General features: G+C 38.7%; 1 protein-coding gene across 1 annotated transcript in view; it reads left to right on the forward strand.

Moving 5' to 3' along the window:
- The window catches only part of Srpx (sushi repeat containing protein X-linked), a 76,898-nt gene extending 67,073 nt beyond the window's left edge, over positions 1 to 9,825 (forward strand). The window contains exons 6-10 of the mRNA XM_070039237.1: positions 2,233 to 2,354; positions 3,070 to 3,249; positions 5,803 to 5,936; positions 7,652 to 7,773; positions 9,225 to 9,825. Of these exons, the coding sequence (XP_069895338.1) occupies positions 2,233 to 2,354; positions 3,070 to 3,249; positions 5,803 to 5,936; positions 7,652 to 7,773; positions 9,225 to 9,402 (736 nt within the window). The 3' untranslated portion in view covers positions 9,403 to 9,825. The remainder of the gene's footprint in view (positions 1 to 2,232; positions 2,355 to 3,069; positions 3,250 to 5,802; positions 5,937 to 7,651; positions 7,774 to 9,224) is intronic.
- Positions 9,826 to 23,320: the final 13,495 nt, after the last annotated feature.

Here is a 23,320-nt window from a genome sequence, read left to right on the forward strand (position 1 = left end):
CCGGGTCTTTTGTTCTATTTACTTCTTTCCCTATTTGGATACCCTTTATTGCCCCTTGTGTTACTGCTTGTTAGGAATTCCAGTAATATATGGAAGAGGAGTGGAGAGGGTGGACATCCTTGTCTCACTACTGATTTTAGAGGAAATTGTTTTAACTGCTCACCATTAAATATAATGCTAGATGTAGATTTATCAAATACAGTCTCTGTTTTGATGAATGCTCCATGGATTCCTAGCTTCTACAGAACTTTTATCATAAAAGGGTTTTGAATCTTGTCAAATGCTTTTTCTGTCTGTATTGAGATGATTATGTGGTATGTGCCTTAAATTTCATGGTCCAGTTATATCTTCTCACAGAGCTTTCATCTGTGGACAGTAGCATGCCCCCAACTTATCATCTGGTGAACTATAAAGCAGGGGAAGACTTTCCAGAGTCCAGAAAATGCAAGATAATATGAGTCTACATAGTTATTAATGATAGCAGAGTATCTGCTAGTTAGAAGAGACTGAGTCTCCTACCCCTAGCAGGACATTTTGTTACTACATCCTGATAATCTTTCCCCAGTGCATCACTTAAAGAACAGTATTGGGCTGATATGTGGCTCAGTGGTAAAGTACTTGCCTAGTGCAAGTGCATCATCCTGAGTTTGATAACCAGTACCAAAAGAGAAAAGACAAAAAAAAAGAATAGTACTAGCTGAGTTTATCATTGTAATTCTCAAAGACAAAGTTTAGACATTAAAAATTTACTTTCTATCATACATACACAGATATATCACAAACACCTTAGGAAAAACTTTAGGTGAGGTATATACATATATATACACATATGTACACACATAGAAAGAAAGTATTTTAATAGCCATGCCACAGTTGACATATTAAGGATTGGGTTTATTTACTTCTTTTAAAAAAGGTTTTAGCAAGCATTTATTTTAGTATAGCAAAGTAAAAGTAGGGAGAAATAGAAAAGAGAGAAAAACATTTCCTGCTTCCCATGCAGGAAAGAGGAGTTAAAAATTCCTGGGTTTCATTTATCGCTCTTTAGGGTCTAGTATATTTGGCCCAGCTCCTGGCACATAGTAGGTTCTCAGTTCTTTGCAGGTGATTGCTTTGGAAATTCTAAGGAAATAGGAGCATGTCTTTGAGGGTACCTGGGCTCCATAGTGAAACCCTGCCTTAACCTCACCTCCTACTAGAAAAGAAAATATTCATAGATAATAAACACAAAGCATTAAGTCATCAGATGATCTTTGTTGTCTTAAAGCTTTGTAAAAATCTTCACCTTGGCATTTTTTGTGGGTGAAATGTATGACATGGTTTAAAATGTGGTATTTGAAGAGAGCATTTTCAGAGCCTCTTGTCCCTCTGTTCAGCACAGGTTCTTGCTTTCAGAATTCTGTAGTTGAGTCAGAGCTCACTCAGGCCAGGAGCAGGTGTTGTGGGGAAGGAAGCGGCACCAGTATGAGAAGCTTATAGAAGACTCTTCTATCCCCTTTCCAGTTCTTGCTTGGGCTCCTTGCCTCTCTGGCCTTTCTCCTGTGGGCCTCCCTTTCACCCTCCATGTCTTCTCCAAGCTGCTGCTGCTTCTTTCTTCTTCTTCTTCTTCTTCTTCTTCTTCTTCTTCTTCTTCTTCTTCTTCTTCTTCTTCTTCTTCTTCTTCTTCTTCTTCTTCTTCTTCTTCTTCTTCTTCTTCTTCTTCTTCTCTTTTATTATTATTATTATTATTATTATTATTATTATTATTATTATTATTATTATTATATTTTAAGATAGCCAAGAAATCACAATGAATTTACCTTTACTGTCAGAGAGAAGGAGTAGAGAAAATTCTAGCAACTTTTGCAAGCCTGAATTGCCAGTGAAGGTGTGGGTCATATCCTTAAATGGTCTCCTTCATAAGCATTCCCTTGTCCTCCAGATAATGTTTTTCAGATCTACCTTGGAACAAGAGTGAGATTGGAGGAAGACTTGGGCCTCCATCCTCGGTTATATCCTTCAACAATACACAATAATCAGAAGTTCACAGTAGTTAGGAACTTCCATTTTGGGATCTCAAATTACTCTTCTGAAATAGAGGAAAGCTCAAGAGATTCTACTCTTCTAAATATCTTTGTTCTGTTCCAACTGACCCAGTAGCTTCCCTTCCATATTCCCTTAACCTGGTCAATATCTGTTTTTAAGATCCATAAGAATCATCTTTGATGTTTCTGTTTTGTTTTTCTCTATAAGTGTTATTCTAAAAGGCCTCCCTCCAGGCTCACATTTTCCAGAAGGAGACCACAAGATCGAGTACACAGTCTATGACAGAGCAGAGAACAAGGGCACTTGCAAATTTCGAGTTAAAGTGAAAGGTAAGAGTACTGACTATGGGTTTCCTCCAGTTAGAAGAGCAAAGGAAACAGGTCCTCAAACAATAGATATTAGAGTGCTCCCTACTAGAAGGATGTTTGTTAACTTTGAATTAGCCTCTGATGAGGCTGGAGAAAATGTCTCATCTTCATGCCTGGATTTTTTGATGGGATTCAGGGCCGGTAGATTATGTAAGACATTTTACAGGACTAATCTCACACTAGTCCACAGTTGAATGAACTAGAAAAAAATTACTTGATAACATTTCATTGCTGAGTTTGAGCAATCAGTTAAACTCTGCAAGTCCTTTGATAACTGACATGGTTAGCAGCCCCTAAGCTGGGGTCGCCAGAAGACCATGCTCTTGGGTCTGAAAGAGCAGACCTGTGGTCTGCCTAAAAAATTGTTTTCGAGGTTTGCTTTGTGCCTCATGATTTGAACAGCTAATTACTAATTATTCTTTACTCTCCTGGGCTCAACCTCCTTATCTGTAACACGGGAGCTAGAGCAGTTAATCTCAGGAGTCTCACTGGTATAGATGGTGACCCTTTCAAGGCCCACCCACTGACTAAATAGCACCCATGCTCCCTTGATCATTCCATGGGTTAATGTAGAAGCTTCATGGAAAATCTGGAGCTTCTGTGTCCCTTGCCTTCCTAAGTTACTCTGTAGGAGGAATCTCCACACTGAGACCCTTTCGGGCTTGTGTCTCTACAGTGAAACGCTGTGGCAAACTCAATGCCCCAGATAATGGCTACATGAAGTGTTCCAGTGATGGTGACAATTACGGAGCCACCTGTGAATTCTCCTGCCTTGGTGGCTATGAGCTCCAAGGTAGCCCTGCGCGAGTATGTCAGTCCAACGTGGCTTGGTCTGGTGTAGAGCCCGTCTGTGCAGGTATGTGTGCAGCCCTCTATTCAGCCAGTAGCAGCACCTGAAGATCCCGTGGTTTTAGATTGCAGAACAGAAGCAGCTTCCTTTCACATACTTCATAAAATTCATTTGCACTGTTCCTTATCTGAATGGGTGAGCAAAGTCCCTTAGTTCTTACTGTAACATCTCTCAGCTGCCTTCCTCTTTTGCCTCTGCTTGTCCTCTGATTTCCCTGCCATGTCAGGGAAAGTCGGGGTCCAGGGCCAGCCTGTGATGAGTGACATTATAAATCAATCATTTTGTTCTAGTTCCTCTAGTTCCTAGGATGGTGCTTACAAAGCCAGTATACTGCTGGGTCCGGACAATATAATGCCTGTGTAGCAGCACTGGCTTTCAAGTCATACAGACCTTGGGCATTTGGCATCATTCCCTCTGTGAATAATGAGGAAAAGAATACCTTATTTACTTTGTGAGTTGTAATAATGAGATGAGGTCATCCACTGCACAGTAGAATAGAGCAGTACCTTCCACAAGGTAAGTACCTAGCACACACCCACTGTCTTCTTCTTGTTAACATTTTCATCTTTATCCTTTCCTAGCCATTCAGCATAAGTGGTGTACACACACACACACACACACACACACACACACACACACACACATTGTTTCACAAACAAACTAAAATAACATAAATATCTCCAGTTTCATACAGATTGCATATTGAAATGTTTTGGAAATATTAGGTTAGGGAAAATATAGTTTTTACTCTTTTATTTTTGTGCCAGTACTGAGGCTTGAATTCCAGTACTTTGAGCTCTTAGTTGGCTTTTTTCTCTCACAGTAGTGCTATAATGTTTGAGCCATGCTCCCAGTCCAGGTTTTTTCTGCTTCATTGGAGATGGAGTCTCACAAAACTTTTTTGACCAGTTTGGCACTGATCTGTGATCTTCCCAGTCTCAACCTAGCAGGAACCACCAGCAGCTGGTGTCCCCTATTTCTTTGTATTTTTAAAATTGGTCTACTAAAACATTTAAAATTACATAATTGCTTCTATTGAGCAATGTGGTCCTACATTCTGAGCCCGTGAGGCAATGAGAGGGATGAGAACTCCATATCACTTGGGAAAATATCACAGTGTCTGCCTTAGAGGCCAGTGAAGAGCAGGCACTCAGTGTTTGCTGGCTAAATGATTGAGTGTTAAGGTGAACACACACTTCATTGCAAGTCTAGATAGAGTTTAAAATATGAGCACCAATGATATAAACCATAGGTGGAGTTTGCTCATCCCTTTGGAGAATTGGAACCATTTCAAAGCCACCCTGCTGGTAGCCTATTCTCCCACCCTCCTGTTTCTCTATACCTCCTCTGGCAGACACTGGAATGCTTCGTCCATTTGTCTTTGACATCCTTATCTATGTTCAAGAGGCTACTTACTTCAATTACTTGGGTACCTCTTGTCTAAGGGCTTTTCCTTGTCTCTGAAGGCATAATCTACACATGCACAAAGGTCGGCTGGAAGTGACTGAGAATGACTATCCCCTGAAGTAGCCATCAACTGGTGATGGAGCATTAATGCTCGAGTTCCCTCATTCCTCCAGTAGGATAGCTGTTATGTATGTAACATATCATCTCCTAGAGTTCTTCAGTGGGACTGAGGTCCAGATGCCTATAGCAATAACTTGCTTGACAAGCCACTTTATACCGTTCTCTTTCTTTCCCTGTTTCACTTCTTGAGATAGGAAAAATAATGCCAGTCCCCAATGTTCACATATGAATCCCCCAAACTTGAGACTATACTACAGTATCTGGCAAAAGGAACTTTGCAGAACAATGTGACTAAATTAAGGCGATATCCTGGATTATCCAATGGGCTCAACATAATCACAAGAGTCCTTATATAAGGCAGCCAGGACTACTAAAAGATACAGAAAGTGGTAATAGAAGAAAAGTACATACAGAAGACAGATTTTAAGAGCCCACGGGCCAAGGAATGAAGGTGACCTCTACATGCTGAAAAGACAAGGGAACAAATTCAGAATCTCCCCTAGACCACAGCCTACTGATACCCTGATTTAGCTCGGTTTTGAATTTCTATGACTGAAGAAAATCCGTTTATATTATGTTAAGTCTTGAAGGTAAAGGTGATTTTAAATACACTTTCCTACTCCTACTAGTGCTTCTTCTTTTTTGGTGCTAGTACTGATGGTTGAACTCAGGTCTGGTCATTATCCCTTAGCTTTTTTGCTCAAGGCTGGTGCTGTACCACTGGAGCCACAGCTCCACTTCTGGTTTTTGTTAGTTAACTGGAGATTAAGAGTCTCCTAGACTTTCCTGCCCAGGCTAGCTTCAGACTGCGATCCTCAGATCTCAGCCTCCTGAGTAGCTAGGATTACAGGCATGAGCCACCAGAGCCTGGCTCTTCCGGTGCTCTTGACCCACTTCCCAAATAAACTGCTGAATCTCATTTCCCATGGCAGCGTCTGTTTCTCACAGTTATGACTCTGTGTGTCATCATTTGTTGTATCAAGCTGGAGCATGCAGAAGGTTTCTGACCCATGTGACCATTTCTCATTACAGAGATGAATGTTGATGTGAATGTCAGAACAGCAGCTGCATTTCTAGATCAGTTTTATGAGAAAAGGAGACTCCTAATCGTGTCCACACCCACAGCTCGGAACCTCCTTTATCGAATGCAGTTGGAAATGCTGCAGGTGAGTCCTGGAGGCAGGGCATGGTGAGAGTGAAACCTGTAACCAGAAGGGCCCAGGCATTTCACTAAGAGGAGAGGCCACATTCAGTGCTTAATCCCCTTAGAGTGAATTGCAGAGCCCAGCACTACCATTCATCTAGGGTACTGGAGCATAACCTGATTAGCATTGACTCCCTGGAGCTAACCCACATCATTTCCCAACTAAGGAGGTTTGTCCGTCTTTACTAATAATCCTAATTGACATGCTATCTAGCAGCCAAAGAATAATTGTCTTTGTTGAACCCATCCAGGATATGCCTGGACTGGAGGTGATCAATTAGTTGTCTGCCCAAAAGTCTGGGCCGGGAGATGAAGGGAGTCCTTTGCTACGGAATTGGGACCTCCCCCCCCCCCCCCCACTCATGGAACTCTTCAGAGAATGATAGCTGTCTCTCAGGATAGGCATTCTCAAATTGTGATCTGAAGAACAGTATTAGCATTGTAATCAGGAGTTCTAGGACCTAGCCCCAACTCCAGGGATTGAACATGTTAGGTTGGACCATTTGCTCCAATACACCAGTCTAGCAAGTCTGTCAAATTCATATAGAGATACCTCAGTGGAATTGGTGATAAAAGTTATTTAGTGTCCTTTTTTCATTCTTTCTTTTCTTTTTTCTTTCTTCTTTCTTGCCTGCCTGCCTGCCTGCCTGCCTGCTTGCTTCCTTCTTTCCTTCCTTCCTTCCTTCCTTCCTTTCTTTCTTCCTTCCTTCCTTCCTTCCTTCCTTCCTTCCTTCCTTCCTTCCTTTCTTTCTTTCTTTCTTTCTTTCTTTCTTTCTTTCTTTCTTTCTTTCTTTCTTTCTTTCTTTCTTTCTTTTTCTCTTTCTCTCTTTCTTCTTTCTCTCTTTCTTCTTTCTTTCTTCTTTCTCTCTCTTTCTCTCTCTCTTTCTCTCTCTCTTTCTCTCTCTCTTTCTCTCTCTCTTTCTCTCTCTCTTTCTCTCTCTCTTTCTTTCTTCACAATCATGCTATATAGTTCAGAATGGGCTCAAACTTGTGTTTCTCCTGTCTCCATCTCTAGATTGCTATGATTGCAGGTGAGTGCTGCCACACCCAGTCTATGTGGTGTTCTAATCATTTAAGATTTAAAAATTCCATTTAGCCAGATTCATCTTATTTATCTTCAGTTAGTTTTTCTCCCTTATTGCTACTCACTCCTCCTGGTAAGACCTCCTGCCATATGGTTAACTGAACTACATTCCTGAGGTTTTTATCAAGAGCCAATTCAGAGTACTGGAACCTTCTATCTTTATTTTGGGTAGGCAGGGATATTAGACTGAAGGATGTGGAGGGTGGAAACAAGGGCAAAGAAAGGGGTTCTAGAAAATATTCCCTTCTCCATACAAAGACAAAATTAGAGTCCTCTGAGGTGGTCTTGGACATTTTGTAGGAAATTTGACTCACACAAGGTCTCGCCCCATCTGGAAATACCACTGACTGCCATTTTGCTTAGTTTTTCAAACTGTTATTACCAATAAATTTATAAATGATTTATCTAGGAAGGTATTTAGGTTTATAGCCACCAATTTAACTCTAGTTTCTTGACTGTCTTCAGAATAGCTTGGCGTGAGCAAAGAAATGTCCATAAACAGACGATTGTTGCTTCTGACAGTCTGTAAGTTGAAATGGAGGTCTCTTTGCTTGGCCAAATTAATGCCTATCCTGTTGGTTCTCTTCCTGCAGCAAGAACGGTGTGGCTTGGATCTTCGACACATCACAGTGGTGGAGCTGGTGGGTGTGTTCCCAAAACTCGTTGGCAGGATAAAATCAAAGATGATGCCTCCAGCCCTAGCTATGCAGCTCAGGTAGGGAAACAGGAAAGTTCTCTCCTTAAATTTGATCCCCTGTGAATGTACAAGGATCTGATCAGGTTCTCTGATTTCTGTACTATATTCAGGCAACCTTTAATGTTCGAGTGGTTTTGTGTTGGGAGTATTATAACTGCACTAATTGGCATACTGCCACTTGTCCAAGTAAATTATGTAGTGAATAATTACCAGAGTTCTCTTCTTCCATCTTCAAATAAGTGTTTGTCTTTGTGTTCTCTCTATCTCTCCCTCTCCCTCTCTCACTCTCTCCCTCCCTCTTCCTCTCCTTCTTCCTCTCCCCCTCCCTCCCTTCATCCCTTCCCCTCCTCTCTCTCCAAATAAAGTACCTAAGCAAATTCCATTAGAACAGTTTTACTATTTCCAGAGGTTAACTGTAGCCTTTGAGAGCATATGTAGAGTCACTAATACCTCCAATTGAAGCCTGAAAAGGTCGATTGTATTTCTATCTAAAAATTTATACTGAACATTTTCAAAGTAGGCTATATAGAATGACTTGCTTATACCCCATGTCAATGAATTTTTAAAAACTTATTACAGAATTTGCTAAATGGACTTTGGATAACACTTCTTCTCATATATATATATATATATATATACACATATATATATACACATATATAATATATAAACACATGCATACATAAATGTATATTTATATATGTTCTGTACTGTATATGTATATCACCACAGACCTGATTACTTTACCATTCCTGTATTTTTCTGGACACCCCCACACAACCATTGTAGAAATTCCCTCCAGAAAGTTACTCCTCCTCCTCTTAAAGATACAGAGAAATTTAGTTCTCTATTGCCACCTTGTTTACCTCCTCCTTGCATACATACGTGGCCTACATTCATGTGTTCCAACTCATTAGTGCTAAGTCACCTATTCCTGATCTCCTCATTGTGATGACTGAAACTGTGCCCAGAAATGGCCAAATGACTCCTGGGGATTAAAATCACCACTGCTGATAAACATTGATATAGTCTTAGTGTGTGTATGGTTATGTGAAACTAGTCTACCAACTTGGATTGACCCCAGTTCAGTGAGCCTCAAATCTGTTACCCTTATACATGCTATATAGCAACTACTTGTGCATATAGCACCATTGCAAAACTAAAATCCCCTTGACCACAATCTAAAGCAGAGTTTTCTATCCTTTGATGTATAAACTAATAGTTCCAGGATCTTGCTAATAACAGATTCTAATTTGTTTGGAGTGAAATGTAAGATTTTCCTTTCTGAATCATGTGATGCTGCTAGTCCAAAGATTACACTTTGAGTAGCACAGGCCTAAAAGATGATTCAGTCCTTCATAGTATCAAGCCTTTCTCTGCATACAGTGTCACTGTGGGCCTCTGGTTGGCTCAGCAGAACTCATGGAAGTTGGAGTTTGACATAGCCTTCTCTTCTTTGTCTGTCCCAGGCTGTTGCTACGAATCCCACTCTACTCCTATAGCATGGTGCTAGTGGATAAACAGGGCACAGACAAAGAACGCTACATCTCCCTGGTGACACCCAAGGCCCTCTTCAACCTGATTGACACTCTTGCTTTGAGAAAAGAGGAGATGGTCCTGCAAGCCCAAATGGGCCAGAGCTGTTAACAACTGATGTGTTGATGTTCTTTTCTCTGTGGTTCCTCTTCTCTTTTCTATATAGTGCTGTGCACATGGGAAGGCCTTCAAAATATCCTTGATGTACAGATTTTTATTTGTAATTTTTAAAGTCTATTTTATTATGCACTTTCTTTGCCCTTAAAAATTGGCAGCAACAATGCTCACTAAGAAATGTACTCATTACCTTGCTCATGTAACTGTAACCCTTCTGTACAGCATTTTTACAATAAAAATGTACAAAAATTGGCCTTTTTTACTTTGAAACATTTCAAAAATGTATGTGAATATGTTACTGTTTTTTATTCTCTCTTTTCTCCATTGTGGCTGATTAACTTTGTAGAGAAATTAGAAACCAGAGTTACACATTACTTTGAACCTGTTACTCAATGTGACACATAACTTTCTTTGCTCTTGTTGTTAATATGCAAACTTCTGTTAATAAAATATTTTGGAGCAAATTGATTAAAATACACTTTGTTTATTAAGCACCAGTCAGTCCTAACCAGTGTATTCAGTGGCTTTAGGACTATGACTCTTCATCATGTTTTAGAAACAGACAAATGAGGTCTTGTTAGGAGCTCAGCTGAGCTCTGTGAGTTCTCAGTCCTCATGTGGCAGAGTAACCAGTTAATAAAAGCCAAAATAAAAAAATGAAGGGTTTAAGCCTTTAATCACATAAGCAATGGCTTAAGCAAGAGTCTAAACCTAAAGAAAATGTTGACCCTTCCTGTTCAGTTTTCTACCCCCTGTATCAGTACACTGGCTGAGAGCCAGAAGCAACATTCATGCAGAGGGCTAGGACTGAAATAGTACTGAGTTTTGAGTTATACTCAGAAGAAGTGACTTCTAAGTCCTTTCCGCTATTTCCAGAAAGAGAGGTCAGAAAGCATACCTGAAGACTCCTGAGTAGGCCTCAGATTTAAAAGCCAAGAAATGGCTGGTCACCAGTGACTATAATTTTAGCTACAAGGAGGCTAAGATCTAGAAGATCGTTTCAAAGCTAGTCCAAGCAGAAAAGTCCTTAAGACTCCATCTCTAATTAATCAGCTAAAAGCAGGGCTACAAGTATAACTCAAATGGTAGAGTATCAGCTGAGTAAGCAAGCTGAGTGAATGTGAGATGGTAAATTCAAAGCATAATACCACGACCACCAGAAACAAAAACAAAAACAAACCTCAAAAACCCAAGTGCTGGCCACTGGTGGCTCACACCTTCATCCTAGCTACTCAGGAGTCTAAGATTTGAGTTCAAAGCCAGCCCAAGCAGGAAAGTCCATGAGACTTTTATTCCTAATTAAACACCAGAAAACTGGAAATGGCATTGTGGCTCAAAGTGATAGAGCGCTACCCTTTAATGAAAAAGCTCAAGGATAGCTCGCAGGCCCTGAGTTCAAGCCCCATGACTGACACAAAAAGCCAAGAAATGAAGGCAACAGAGGGAGATATTTATTTTATATTTATATATTTTTATATTATATTTATATTACATTTACCTTGTATGAGATACCATATGCCATGTAAAGATGATTTAAATACATACATAAGAGGATGTGCATAAGTGATAGACAACTGTATTCCATTCTATCTATAAAGAAGTTGAGTGCCTACAGAATTATGTATCTTTAGGGTTCCTGGACCCAATCATTCATGGAGTTTGTACATGAAAGGACGGATTTGATTGGACAGAGGATTTCTGACTCTTCAACTGTAATTCCTCACAGAGACTTCAATGCTGTGTACCATGTATTATTGTGAGGAGGGCAGCTTACTTTATGATGTCTGCCTCTATCTGATAGTTGTAAGTCTAAAAAAAAGACATATGTTGGTTTTGGGTTTTTAAAAAAAATCTGTATGTCAGAACTGAGATTTGGGCTTGCTAGGCTGGTGCTTTACCACTTGCGCCATGCCTCCAGCCCTGTTTTTCACTGGCTACTTCTGAGATAAGGTCTTACTTTCCACACTGATGGGCACCCGAGCTACAATTCTCCTACTTAAGGCTTTCCATCATTGTTGAGATAATAAGCCAGGGCACTGCATCCAATTTCTCTCCATGGTGATGGAGTTTCTTTGACTTTTTCTCCTGGGCTGGCCTGGAACTATGATTCTCCCAATCTCAGCCTCCTGTGTAGCTTTGGATAGCAGATATACAAGAGGTAGGAAATGAGAAGTGGTTGCCATATGCCCCCACTGGAGTCAAACTGTGATCCTTCTGATCTCAAGCCTCCTAAGTAGCTTGGATTGTAGGTGAAAGCCACTAACACTTGGGTAACACAATGTGTTTTTAACTGGGAGTTAGAATAACTGCCAGGCAAATATTCCTTCCATTTTCAGAACACCAGTTTGAGTCACAATCTACCTTCAGAATAAATAAAATAATGAAATTAATGGTGGAAAGCTCAAATTTAAGCATACAGAAAGGTTTAAAACAGGAAGAATAATTAATTGACAGTAGTTTGAAGATTAAGCAGAGCATTTGCTGAACTATGACTAGGTTTACACATATCTTATTCTCCAGTCATACTAGAAGCCATTGTTTGACTTGTGTCTCCTTCAAATATGTCAGACAGAGGGCAGTGACATGAGTGGGCGGAAATGTCTTATAGTAACTAGCTTGACAAACTAGCCAATTTCCTTTGCCCTGCAGCCTGAAAGGTACAAGACCTGAGCCTGAGGGAGCATTTAAGGAATGGCTGTTTTCATTTATTTATTTATTTATTTATTTATTTATTTATTTATTTATTTATTTATTTATTTTAATGGCTGTTTTCTTTAAATCAGTCTTCCAGATTAATTTGGAATACCACAGACATTTTGCCCAATAAAATACATAGATTATTTGAATATTATATGAATAAATTACCTGTAGTATTGAAAAAACATGTATCACAATTTTGGGGAAAATTCTAAAGATTTATTTAACAAGGTGCTAATGTAGTTTTCACAATATATTTTTTGCTGCCAGTCCTGGGACTTGAACTCAGGGCCTGAGAGCTGTACCTGACCTTTTTTTTCTCTCTCAAGGCTAGCATTATATCACTTGAATCACAGCTCTACTTTCAGCTGTTTGGTGGTTAATTGGTGATGTCCTGATGGAATTTCCTACCCAAGCTAGCTTTGGATCTCAGTCTCCTGAGTAGCTAGGATTACAGGCATGTGCCACTGACCCCCAGCTTCACAGGATTTATTTTACCAGTCCTGGGGCTTGACTTAAGGGCCTAGGCACTGTCCCTGAGCTTCTTTTGCTCAAGGCTAGCACTCTACCACTTGAGCCACAGTGACATTTACAGCTTTTTCTGTTTATGTAGTACTAAGGAATCGAACCCAAGGCTAGGCAAGCACTCTACCACTAAGCCACATTCTCAGCCCCACAGGATTTTAAAATATGTTTTTGGACCCTATAAAATAGTCTCTAAACTGGATGCTTGTGGTTTATGCCTGTAATCCTAGTTACTCATGAAGCTGACACCTGAGAATTGAGATTTTAAGTCATCCTGGGCAGGAAACCCCATGAGACTTACCTCCAATTAACTACCAAAAACGTGGAAGTACAGCTGTAGCCCAAGTGTAGGGTGCTAGTCTTGAGCACAAATGCTCAAAAACAGTACCCAGTACACAGACTCATGTATACACACACACACACACACACACACACACACACACACACACACACACACACACACACACATTCACACACACACACACACACACACAGCCCCTTGTTCAGGCACACTCATAAGGAAGGGATAGGCAGTTAAATAGATAAACTCAGAATGCAGCCTCTCCTTCAGTAGACGGCAGCTGAAGTCTTAGTCATTTTTATGTGGTTTTTTTTTTTTTTAGATTGCTTGTAGTCTGCTCCCACTTTCAGTCTGCACATGTGTTTCAACAATCAGTCAGAAATTTAGGAAGTTTGTATATAGAACCAGAGGAAACCTCGACACAGGTTCCCCCTGCCCCAAGATTTTCCCCCTCAATTTTCAGTTTCTATTGTTTTTCGTACTCTCTCTTTTGGGTTTTCAAAGTAATAAGACTATAGGTTTCCTATCTTAATTTAAATCTCCCTCTAGCACACTGCTCTTTGTTAAGCTTCCCTTAAACTATTGACTCATCAAGATTATTTGTTGTCTTCCAAATAATGATTGTCTCAAGTATTTTCCTGCTTTTTTGGTTGCTATTCAATTGTTTCGGGTAGTGTTTTTTTTTAATTTTAATTTTTATTTTTTGTGAACATACTGTACAGAGGGGTTACAATTACATGGGCAAGATAATGAGTACATTTCTTATCAAGCATTGCAGCCTCCTCCTTTGTTTACCCTTCGCATCCCTTCCCAGCCTCCCCCCTCCCCCGCCCCCCCCACCCAATCCTCCCCCCCTCCACACCAAAGTTGTAAAGTTCGTTTTCGACATGACAACTTGTACTTCTCATTGTTGCAACAGGTCCACCTGTATCCTTAAACAACTGTATTTTAATGTTTTTTTCTTTCATGCATTTGTTTCTAATGCATTTATAAGATTATCTCTTTGTTGCTTTGTATGTCCCTCCCCCACAGTATAACCCTGCTTTCACTATATTTGATGTCGGTATAATTTGTGGAGGAGATGGGGATAAACAAGTCAGGTAGTGTTCTTTTGTAAATGTAAATGTTTCTTTTTTTTGGGGTCCGGTTGTGGGGCCTGAACTATGGGCCTGGGCACTGTCCCTCAGCTCTTCAGCTCAAGGCTAGCGCTCTACCACTTGAGCCACAGCGCCACTTCTGGCTTTTTATTTTTTGCTTATGTGGTGCTGAGGAATCGAACCCAGGGCCTTGAGCATGCAAGGCAAGCGCTCTACCACTGAGCCACCTTCCCAGCCCCAGGTAGTGTTCTTTTGTTGTTGTTGTTTTGCCTGTTTTGGGGCTTGAACTTTAGGCCTGGGCACTGTCCCTGAGTATCTTTGCTCAAGGTGAGTGCTCTACCACTTGAGTCACAGCACCACTTTCAGCCTTTTCTGAGTAGTTTATTGTAGATAAGAGCCTCACAAAGTTTCCTGCCCAGGCTGCTTCGAACAGTGACCCTCAGATCTCAACCTCCTGAATAGCTAGGATTACAGGTGAGAGCCACCGGTACCCAGCTGGTAGTGTTTTTTATATGGTATCATGATGATTAAATCAACTTGATTGGATTAACCATTATTCTAGGTGTTTTTATGAGGCTATGTTCAGTGACAATTAGGTCATGAGGTCTCTGACCTAAGGAATCCCTTGATTGATTCCAAATATAATGGCATCATTGGGAGGTAGTAAGATAGGAAATGAGGCCTAGTTTAAGAAAATAAGTTATTGGGGACATGTCTTTGGGGGTCTATATCGTGTACTGGTCTCTTTATGTATTCCTCATTTTCTCTGCTTTCTTTTTCAACAAGATGTGAGCTGCTCTGCCATGCATAACCCACCATACCTTCTAGAACATCTAAGTTGTTTGCCTCATGTATTTTATCACAGTGAAGCATAAGTAAATGATATATTTTATCCAGATACATTTGTTGTGTGTGGAAGATTGGTCCAATAGGAGCTTCTTGACATTTATCAGAAATTTAGTGAAGAATTGACCATGAGGTAAAGGGTCTAGGCCATACACCCACAGAATGTCAAACTACTTCTATAAGCCCAAAACTCTTGAGTTTGAGTTTAGAAAATTGGGACGAGTGATAAAGGAAAAGAAAGGTACATTTTTTAAAAGCACATTGAAGAGAAGTATCTAGATGCCGATACCTAAATTAGTTATTTATTCTAGAAATAAAATAGCCCTAAAATTTAATTGCACAACTTCCCCCATAGTATAACCCCTGTTTTGACTGTATTTGATGTCGGTATAATTTGTGGAGGGGAAGGGAAAAAAACAAATTGTTTAAATAGGGATACAGGTGGACCCATTGCAACAATGAGATGTACAAGACATTATGTCAAAAATGAACTTTACAACTTTGGCACAAGATGGGGGGGGATGGGAAGGGATGGAAAGGGGAAACAAAAGAGGAGGCAACAATGCTTGATAAGAAACGTACTCATGGAAGTGGCGCTGTAGCTCAAGTGGTAGAGCGCTTGCCTTGAGCTGAAGAGCTGAGGGACAGCGCCCAGGCCCAGAGTTCAAGCCCCACGACCGACAAAAAAAAAAAAAAAAAAAAAAGAAACGTACTCATTACCTTGCCCATGTAATTGTAACCCCTCTGTCTGGTATTTTCACAATAAAAAAACAATGTTAGAAGTTTTATTATCACCATGATTTCTATGAGTCATGGAAAGAATAATTTCCTCTAAAAAAGTGATAGCAGGAAAAAAAAAAAACAGTATTCAGAAATGTTTTGAAGAGATACTGAAGGTATAGGAAGGCTACTTTACCATGAAATGCCCATGTTGTAGGAGTCCAGATGCATCACAAAATGTCTTTGAGAGAGTTCAGCTGGAGAACAGAGCAGCATGAAAACAAAAAAAAAGCCAGGAGATCATTGAGGGGAATACTTAACAGCTCATGCCAACAACTGGAGTATTATAGACACAAGAAACATGAAGGAATTTAGCCACTTGGAAGTTTCCATTTTCAGAATGCAATTTCTTGGTTACGAGAACTAACATTGCTGGTGGTTTCTGTAATCTGTCCTAGGCTATAAGGCAGGAAGAGCATGGCCACACATGACCTCAACTAGGTGGCTGGGCCTGGCTCTTCTTGACTCGGTATTCAGTACAAGTTAAACAGTAATCATGAATTCAACAGAAGGAGATAGGATTTATTAAGCAGTAGTTAGTTCTATGTATAGAGCAGCAATTTTCAAAAGAGCCCTGAGACATGTTACTATTAGAAGGCAAGAATGCTTTCATAGGAACAGCCAATATTTCAGAAAGGAAAAATAACTGTTGAACGTTTAGGTTGATTCCATATCTTGGCTATTGCAAATAATTCTGTAAAATATATGGGAGTCCAGATATCTCTGTGAAATGACAATTTCCATAAATAACTCCTAGTAGAGTCAAAATAATAAAATATAATAAAGTCTAATAAAATATAAATGGCAAAAATTGTACAGAAGACTTAATCAGACATTTCACCAAGAAGATATATGAGCCAAGTGCCAGTGGATTAAGCCTATTATTCTGGTTGCTTGGGAGGTTGAGAATGGGAGGATTGCAGTTCCAGGAAAGTCCAGAGCAAAAGGTTTGAAAGATCTTATTTTAACAAAAAAAGTTGGGCATGGTGACACAATCCTATTAGCCCAGCTATGAGGAGCTAAAACAGGACTGAGGCCCAGGCTGGCTTGGGGAGAGAAAGTATGACTTTAGCTTCAAAATAACCAGAGCATGAGGAACAGAAGACATGCTTCAAATGGTAGTGTTTACCTACCAAAAGTAAAGCCCTGAGTTCAAACACCATTACCATGAAAGTTAAAAAAATAAAATATATGAATGGCCTAAGCACTTGTTCAACACCTGTCCTCAACAGGGAAATGAAAGTGAAAACTACAATAAAATACCATTAAATGATTAAAATTAGAATGATTGAAATGTATAAAAAGATTGTTAAAGTGATTAAAATTAATACTAAGTATTGGTAGGAGATAGCGATATTAGTATTGTATACATTCTGGCATGATGGAATACTTTCTCAGAAACAAAAATGAAAAAATGTCTGTTGGGGGGAGTGTAGTTGTGGAGGTGGGAGAGAAGGGATGGTAGGGGAAAAACAAAGGAGGAGGCAACAATGCTTGATAAGAAATGTACTCATTACCTTGTTCATGTAACTGTAGCCCCTCTATACAGTATTTTTTTACAATAAAAACATATAAAAATGTCTGATATGAGCAATGTAGATGAAGTTCAAAATCATTTTTCTGAATGAAGAAGTCAGAGTTAAAAGAGTACTTATTATATGATTTCATTTAAATGAAATCTGAGAACCAGTCAATGTAGCCTATAGTGACAGAAATCAGTACAATGGTATATCTGTGGTAGAAGGATAAATTGAAAAGGATCATAGAGGAAACATTATGGGTCATTAAGATGTTCTCAATTTTTATAGAAATGTGTGCTTCATGGTTCTCTCTCTCTCTCTCTCTCTCTCTCTCTCTCTCTCTCTCTATATATATATATATATATATACACACACATATATATATTTCAAAATTGCTTCATCTGTACCCTCTAAATGAGTACGCTTTATTGTAAGGGAATTATATGTTATTTATTTATTTATTTATTTATTTTATTTATTTATTTTGTTGGTCGTGGGGCTTGAACTCTGGGCCTGGGCGCTGTCCTTGAGTTCTTCAGTTCAAGGTGAGCACTCTACCACTTGAGCCACAGCTCCACTTCTGGTTTTCTGAGTGGTTTATTGGACATAAGAGTTTCACAGACTTTCCTGCCCAGGCTGGGTTTGAACCTTGATCCTCAGATCTCAGCCTCCTGAGTAGTTAGCATTACAGGCGTGAGCTATAGGCACCCAGCGGAAATTATGCTTTGAAATTATGCTTTAATAAAAGAGTGTAAAGTATTTTAAAGAATAAATATGTTAGCTTAAGATAAAGCTAATAAAAATCCAAGTTATGATCATTTGAGTACCAACATTATAACTGATATCAACTAGAGCCCAATGATGTAATGTGGTTAAAAAAAAGTACACTAGTGAGAGGCAAATACAATGATGTAAATGTGGATTCAAGATTCTGGCTAGAAATAATTAGTATATGTCTAAGATAATCTTAGCAGATGAGTAGAATATCTCAATAGCAGCTATGTACATGACCATATAAGATGAGGCTAAATGAAATAAACTCCAAGGCATGAACACAAGTTTTTACCTTTGTTGTTGTTGTTGTTTTTAATATACCATGTGATTTTTTGTCTCTTTTGTATGTTCTTCCCCCTATGGTATATCCTCTGTTGTCACTGTATTTGATTTTGTTACCCTGGTATTGTATATACGTTCATTTGAATTAGGGAAGGGAAGGGGAACAACAGAATGGTGAGACAAAGGACAAGGGGGAACGAATTCAACAATGATATTCACAAGACAATACGTTGGAAAGGATCTGTACAATTTGGGAGGGATTAGGGGGAGAGAAAGTAGGAAAAAATGAGGGAAAGGGTAACAAGTTTGACAAGAAATGTACTTACTACCTTACTTATGTAAAGGTAAACCCTCCATACATCATCTTGACAATAAAAAAAAGATCCTGGCTAGATAACCACCTACCAAATGGCCAGGAAGAGTCTGTAAGACAATGGATGTCCATAATGGCCTTAGGCCCCACATCAAAACCACTCAGGAAACTGATGGTATAGCTCAGTGGATAAGTATGTGCCTAGCATGTTCAATCCACAGCATCTCAGACAAACAAGGAAACACTCAGGTAAGAGGACATGCAATCTGATTCTCTGGGTGAACTCTAGGGAAACAAGAATTTATAGAATACTGCACAGTTAGGGATATTCTATGGTATAGTGACCTAGTATTGGCTCTGCAATTTCTGCAAAGATAAGGACATAGCCTTGCTAATCTTAGCTCACAAACGGAAGAGAATGGTTTAGTACCTCTTATCATTATAACCCTTCTGCTGGTAACAATCATATATCTAGATGAAATATAGAAAAATAGGTTACATGAACTCTGGAGCTCAACCAAAAGCAGGCAGAAAATGAGAGCTCTGACTCTGAAAGAATAGAAGCACACTGGGTGAAATCTAGTTACTTATATTTTTACCCTAAGACTAAACTATTTGCTTGGTGTTCTAGACTTCAATTTTTTTTTACTTGAAATTTAAGAAGAAGGCTTTGATCTTACTAGGCTGAGAATTCAAAAGATAGAAGTCAGGGTTGCTTAAATTGTCTAAGTATTTTCTGTCTAGAAATCTGTTTGAACTCAGAATGTAGCACTTGCTTGGCTCTCTTGATCACACCTGGTACTCCACCTCTTGAGTCACCTGGAAATTTTGCTGGTTAATTGGAGATAGAGTTTTAAGGACTTTTCTTTCCAGGCTGGCTTCAAACCATGATCCTCTAGAGCTCAACTTCTTGAGTAGCTAGGATTGCACCCAGTGGAAAGGAATTTTTTTTTAAAACCTGGGAATGGATGAAGTAGAAGAAATATATTGATTTAATTCATGCTACAGTGTGGCATATTTTGCAAAATGCAAAGAGCTAAAATGGAAGTTTTTGACTTTAGCAATCCTGTAGAAAAGTTACCAGATTCCCAGGGATCTGAATACTATTGTGCTGCCATAATCTGATGCACCAGTGACAAGTAATATACTTCTGTAATGGCAATGGAGCCTTGAGTATAAAGGAATAGAAGAAAATAAAAGTTTGACTTACTTTCTTTCCCTCAACTCTTATCTCAAGACGTGTGAAGACTGTGGTAGCTATATGCCTTATAAATGCCCCTAAATTTGCTGAAGCTGCTCTAGTTCTCTTCAGGAAATTTTGTATCTTAGGCAGCAGTGCTCTGAGACTAAGGGATTAATTTCAAATAGAACTCAAAACCTGTCATCTCTCTGTACACCAATCAAATCTTATTTTGTTCCTCTCTTGAGTATTTTCCAGTGCCTCTCTTAATTTCTTGGCATAACATTTGACCCTTGGCCAAGCTGTAAAATGGGTTTGTGATCCCTCTGCAATTTAGCATGGATTCCCAGGCTTGAAGAGAGGATTTAAATTTGGGGGGGGGGGCTATTTTATTTTTATTATAAATCAGAAAAGGGAAAATGCTCTTATTTCTCAAGAAGCAAGAGCAAAGAAGAGATTGAGATCCAAGACTCTCTAGAATAATGTTTCTCAATCCTCCTACTGATCACTGGCCTATGGATCATTTGTTGCTGGTCACAGGAGATAAGGAGCTTGCCACAGAGTGTGTATTAGCAAGATGAATTAATGTATTATTTAATTAAGCCGACAGTTTTGTTAGCATAAACTGATTATACATAGGGTCTTGTGCTACTTCCATCCATGCATAGAATGTGCTTTGATGAAATTCCCTCTCTCCATCTACTACTGTTTTTCACCCCACCCCCACCCCCAATCCACCTCATAGCCTTTTTAACAGTTTTAAAGTGGGTTTACTACTTGACAGTAAAACTTTCTCGAGAAGAAAACGACACATTGATCTGCATTTGGATAGATCTTTTTCTTATCTGAGTAACCTTGAGGACCAGGGGTCAGGCACTTTAATCCTTTGTCTTCATAAGGACCATTTAAATTAGAAATCACGAGAGAAAATGCATTAGACTTTTTCCAAATGTTTGGAGGCTGTTACTTAGGCCTCATTCATCACTAGATTTCTGAAACAAAGGAAGTAAGGGGAAAGGGATGACCTTGATCAAGATGCACTGTACTCATAAATTGTTATGTTGAATTGAAACTGTATAACTATTTAAATGTAATACATTTTTTAAAAAGGAAGTAAGGAAGATCAGTTCTGTTAAAATAGGCTTGGCCATTTAGGTGGGGGAGGGGAGTTGGGAGGGGAATAACTGGGAAAGAATGAGGGAGGGGGTGACACTATTCAAAAGGAAATATACTTATTACCTGACTTATGTAATTGTAACCCTCTGTACATCACCTTTATAATAAAATAAAAGATATAAAGTCCTATTTGGTATTGCAAAAAAAAAAACTAATGATATCCTTCTTGGTCAAAGTCTTAGAGAGAAAAATATATACTGAAAGTTTTCAGCCTCTACTTTTTTTTTCTCTTAACTGAATAAAGAAAATCTCATTCCTCAGTACAAAGATTACAGATTTTCCCAATTATCTACTCCAGAATTCAGAAGAAAATAGTCGATAGTCTAACCATCTGTTTTTGCTAATAAAGTTTTAAGTGGGACATGGCCACACACATTCTTTTATGTTTTGTTTATGGCTGCTTTTGTATTACAACAGCAGAGATGAGTAGTTATGACAAAGAGCGCATGGCCTATAAAGCCTGGATTATTATCTAGCCCTTTTAAAAATGTTTTGATCAGTTTTATTCTACTCCCATATTAAATCTAAAACTTTCCTACTACTATTAATTTTCATGTACAATAAGCTGAGGAATAATGAAGTGGAAAGAAAACACAAAGCATAAATATTTTAGTCCCATTTCTGTACCTCGTCATACGATCTAAGTTGAGAATCATCAGCACTTCAGCCAAATAGATTTCTTAAACTGGGGATATTGAGCAAACCTTTCATTTCTTTAGTGTATGATCCTATAGTAGCCCACTTTTATTGGTCACTTACAGTTTTCCACTGGTCAGGATTATTGATCAAATGGCAAATATGAAATACTTCAACAAATACCCAGCTCTCCTTCTTGACCTAGTTCTTCTTGAAACCATTGTGTCAGAGCAGTTTAAATGCTTCTTGATAATAATCCCCCAAAATGTAAAGGCCTCAGTTAAGACAAACTCCTTTTCCTCCATGTTCTTAGCAATTCAAGTCTGGTCCAAACCTGTGTGCCCCATTCAACAAAATAAAAGATCTTTAACCAGATCTGTCCTTAGAAGTTAATTTATGAATCATGAATTGCTCTTCAGACAAGATCTTTACTTTAGCTATTTACCCAAGTTGATATTATTCATTCCTAGTAATATCATAATTTCATTGAGAACAGTTAACTACCTCATTAAATTTCCAGGGGTGTTTTGCACTCTGGGAAGTTGCCAAGGTAGCTCACTTCACTTGCATAGAATCATTCAGATAACTTGCAAGCAAATAACTCTTGACTGTGTTCAGATGTGATAGAAACAATTAAAGATGACTAATAATATTTTTATAAGTGCATGTATAAAAAAAACTTTAAGGAGGATCTTTTAAGGCTCTGGAATATACTTCAGCCAGAAGGAAACCAAAAGTCAGGAAAAATCTAGATAACCTCATATCATTGGAAAGTTGGTAATCTCTCTTAATATGTGCATTCATGAATAATGAAGACTAGGAAAAGAAAATATATTCACAACCCTCTATCAACCTCACTACAGTTCAACCATGAGTGATTGATGTGACTCCCTTTCTTGGTTGTTTCCTAATGGTTAAGATTTAAAATAAATGTTATTTGGGGGACTTATCAATACTCATGGGTTTTCACAAACAACTTTCAACTTTCTGAAGACAAAAACAACCATTAGCTAAGAAGAAAAAAATGTGCAGATTTAAACACTAGAAAGGAAAATATGATCTACTACCCTAGATGAGTGTTTTGCCATTCAGAGGTAACACTAACTATATGGTTGATTTGTCTTTTCTAAATATGAAAGGATCCTTTTTTAGAATAGCTTGATAAGTTCCAGTAAGGCAAATTAATAGAAATGATCATCTTTGATATGCTGTGCATTACTCATAGTGACAACATTAGTTTTTGGTTCAATGAAATTTGTTTTGACATAATGGTAACATTGTTTCTGCAGATAAAGTGCAAATTTGAACAACATTCCTAAGTAAAGCAGATTTCATCTCCATGACATGTGAGACATAGAAAGATGGTTATTACTCTGAAAGAGGGTTTAAGGCAAGGGGAGGAAAGATTGCTTGTAAGTATGACAACTTGCTTATAAAACAATGAGCACAGATTTTCTCTCTAGTAACTATATTTCTGTGATACAAGTTCATTAAATGAAGTATGAAATTCTAGCCTAAAATTAAATCATTATCACTTGTATTAGCTTTCCATTACTGTTAACAAATACTTGAGACAAACCAATTTATAAAGAGAGATTTGTTTAAGCTTACAGATTTGGATGTTTCAGTTCATTGTTAGTGGGTTCCATTGCTTTTTGGCCTCTCATGGAGAGACAACATATCATGGCAGGAGAATGTGGCACAAGCATTTATCTTATAGCCTGGGTAGGAAAGAGAAAGACAGGAAGGGGCCAGGACCCCAATATCCCCTTTAAAGCATGTACC

This window comes from Dipodomys merriami, unplaced genomic scaffold, assembly GCF_024711535.1.
Source record: "Dipodomys merriami isolate MVZ:Mamm:240054 unplaced genomic scaffold, mDipMer1.0.p SCAF_3, whole genome shotgun sequence".
In the NCBI taxonomy this organism is placed as follows: domain Eukaryota; kingdom Metazoa; phylum Chordata; class Mammalia; order Rodentia; family Heteromyidae; genus Dipodomys; species Dipodomys merriami.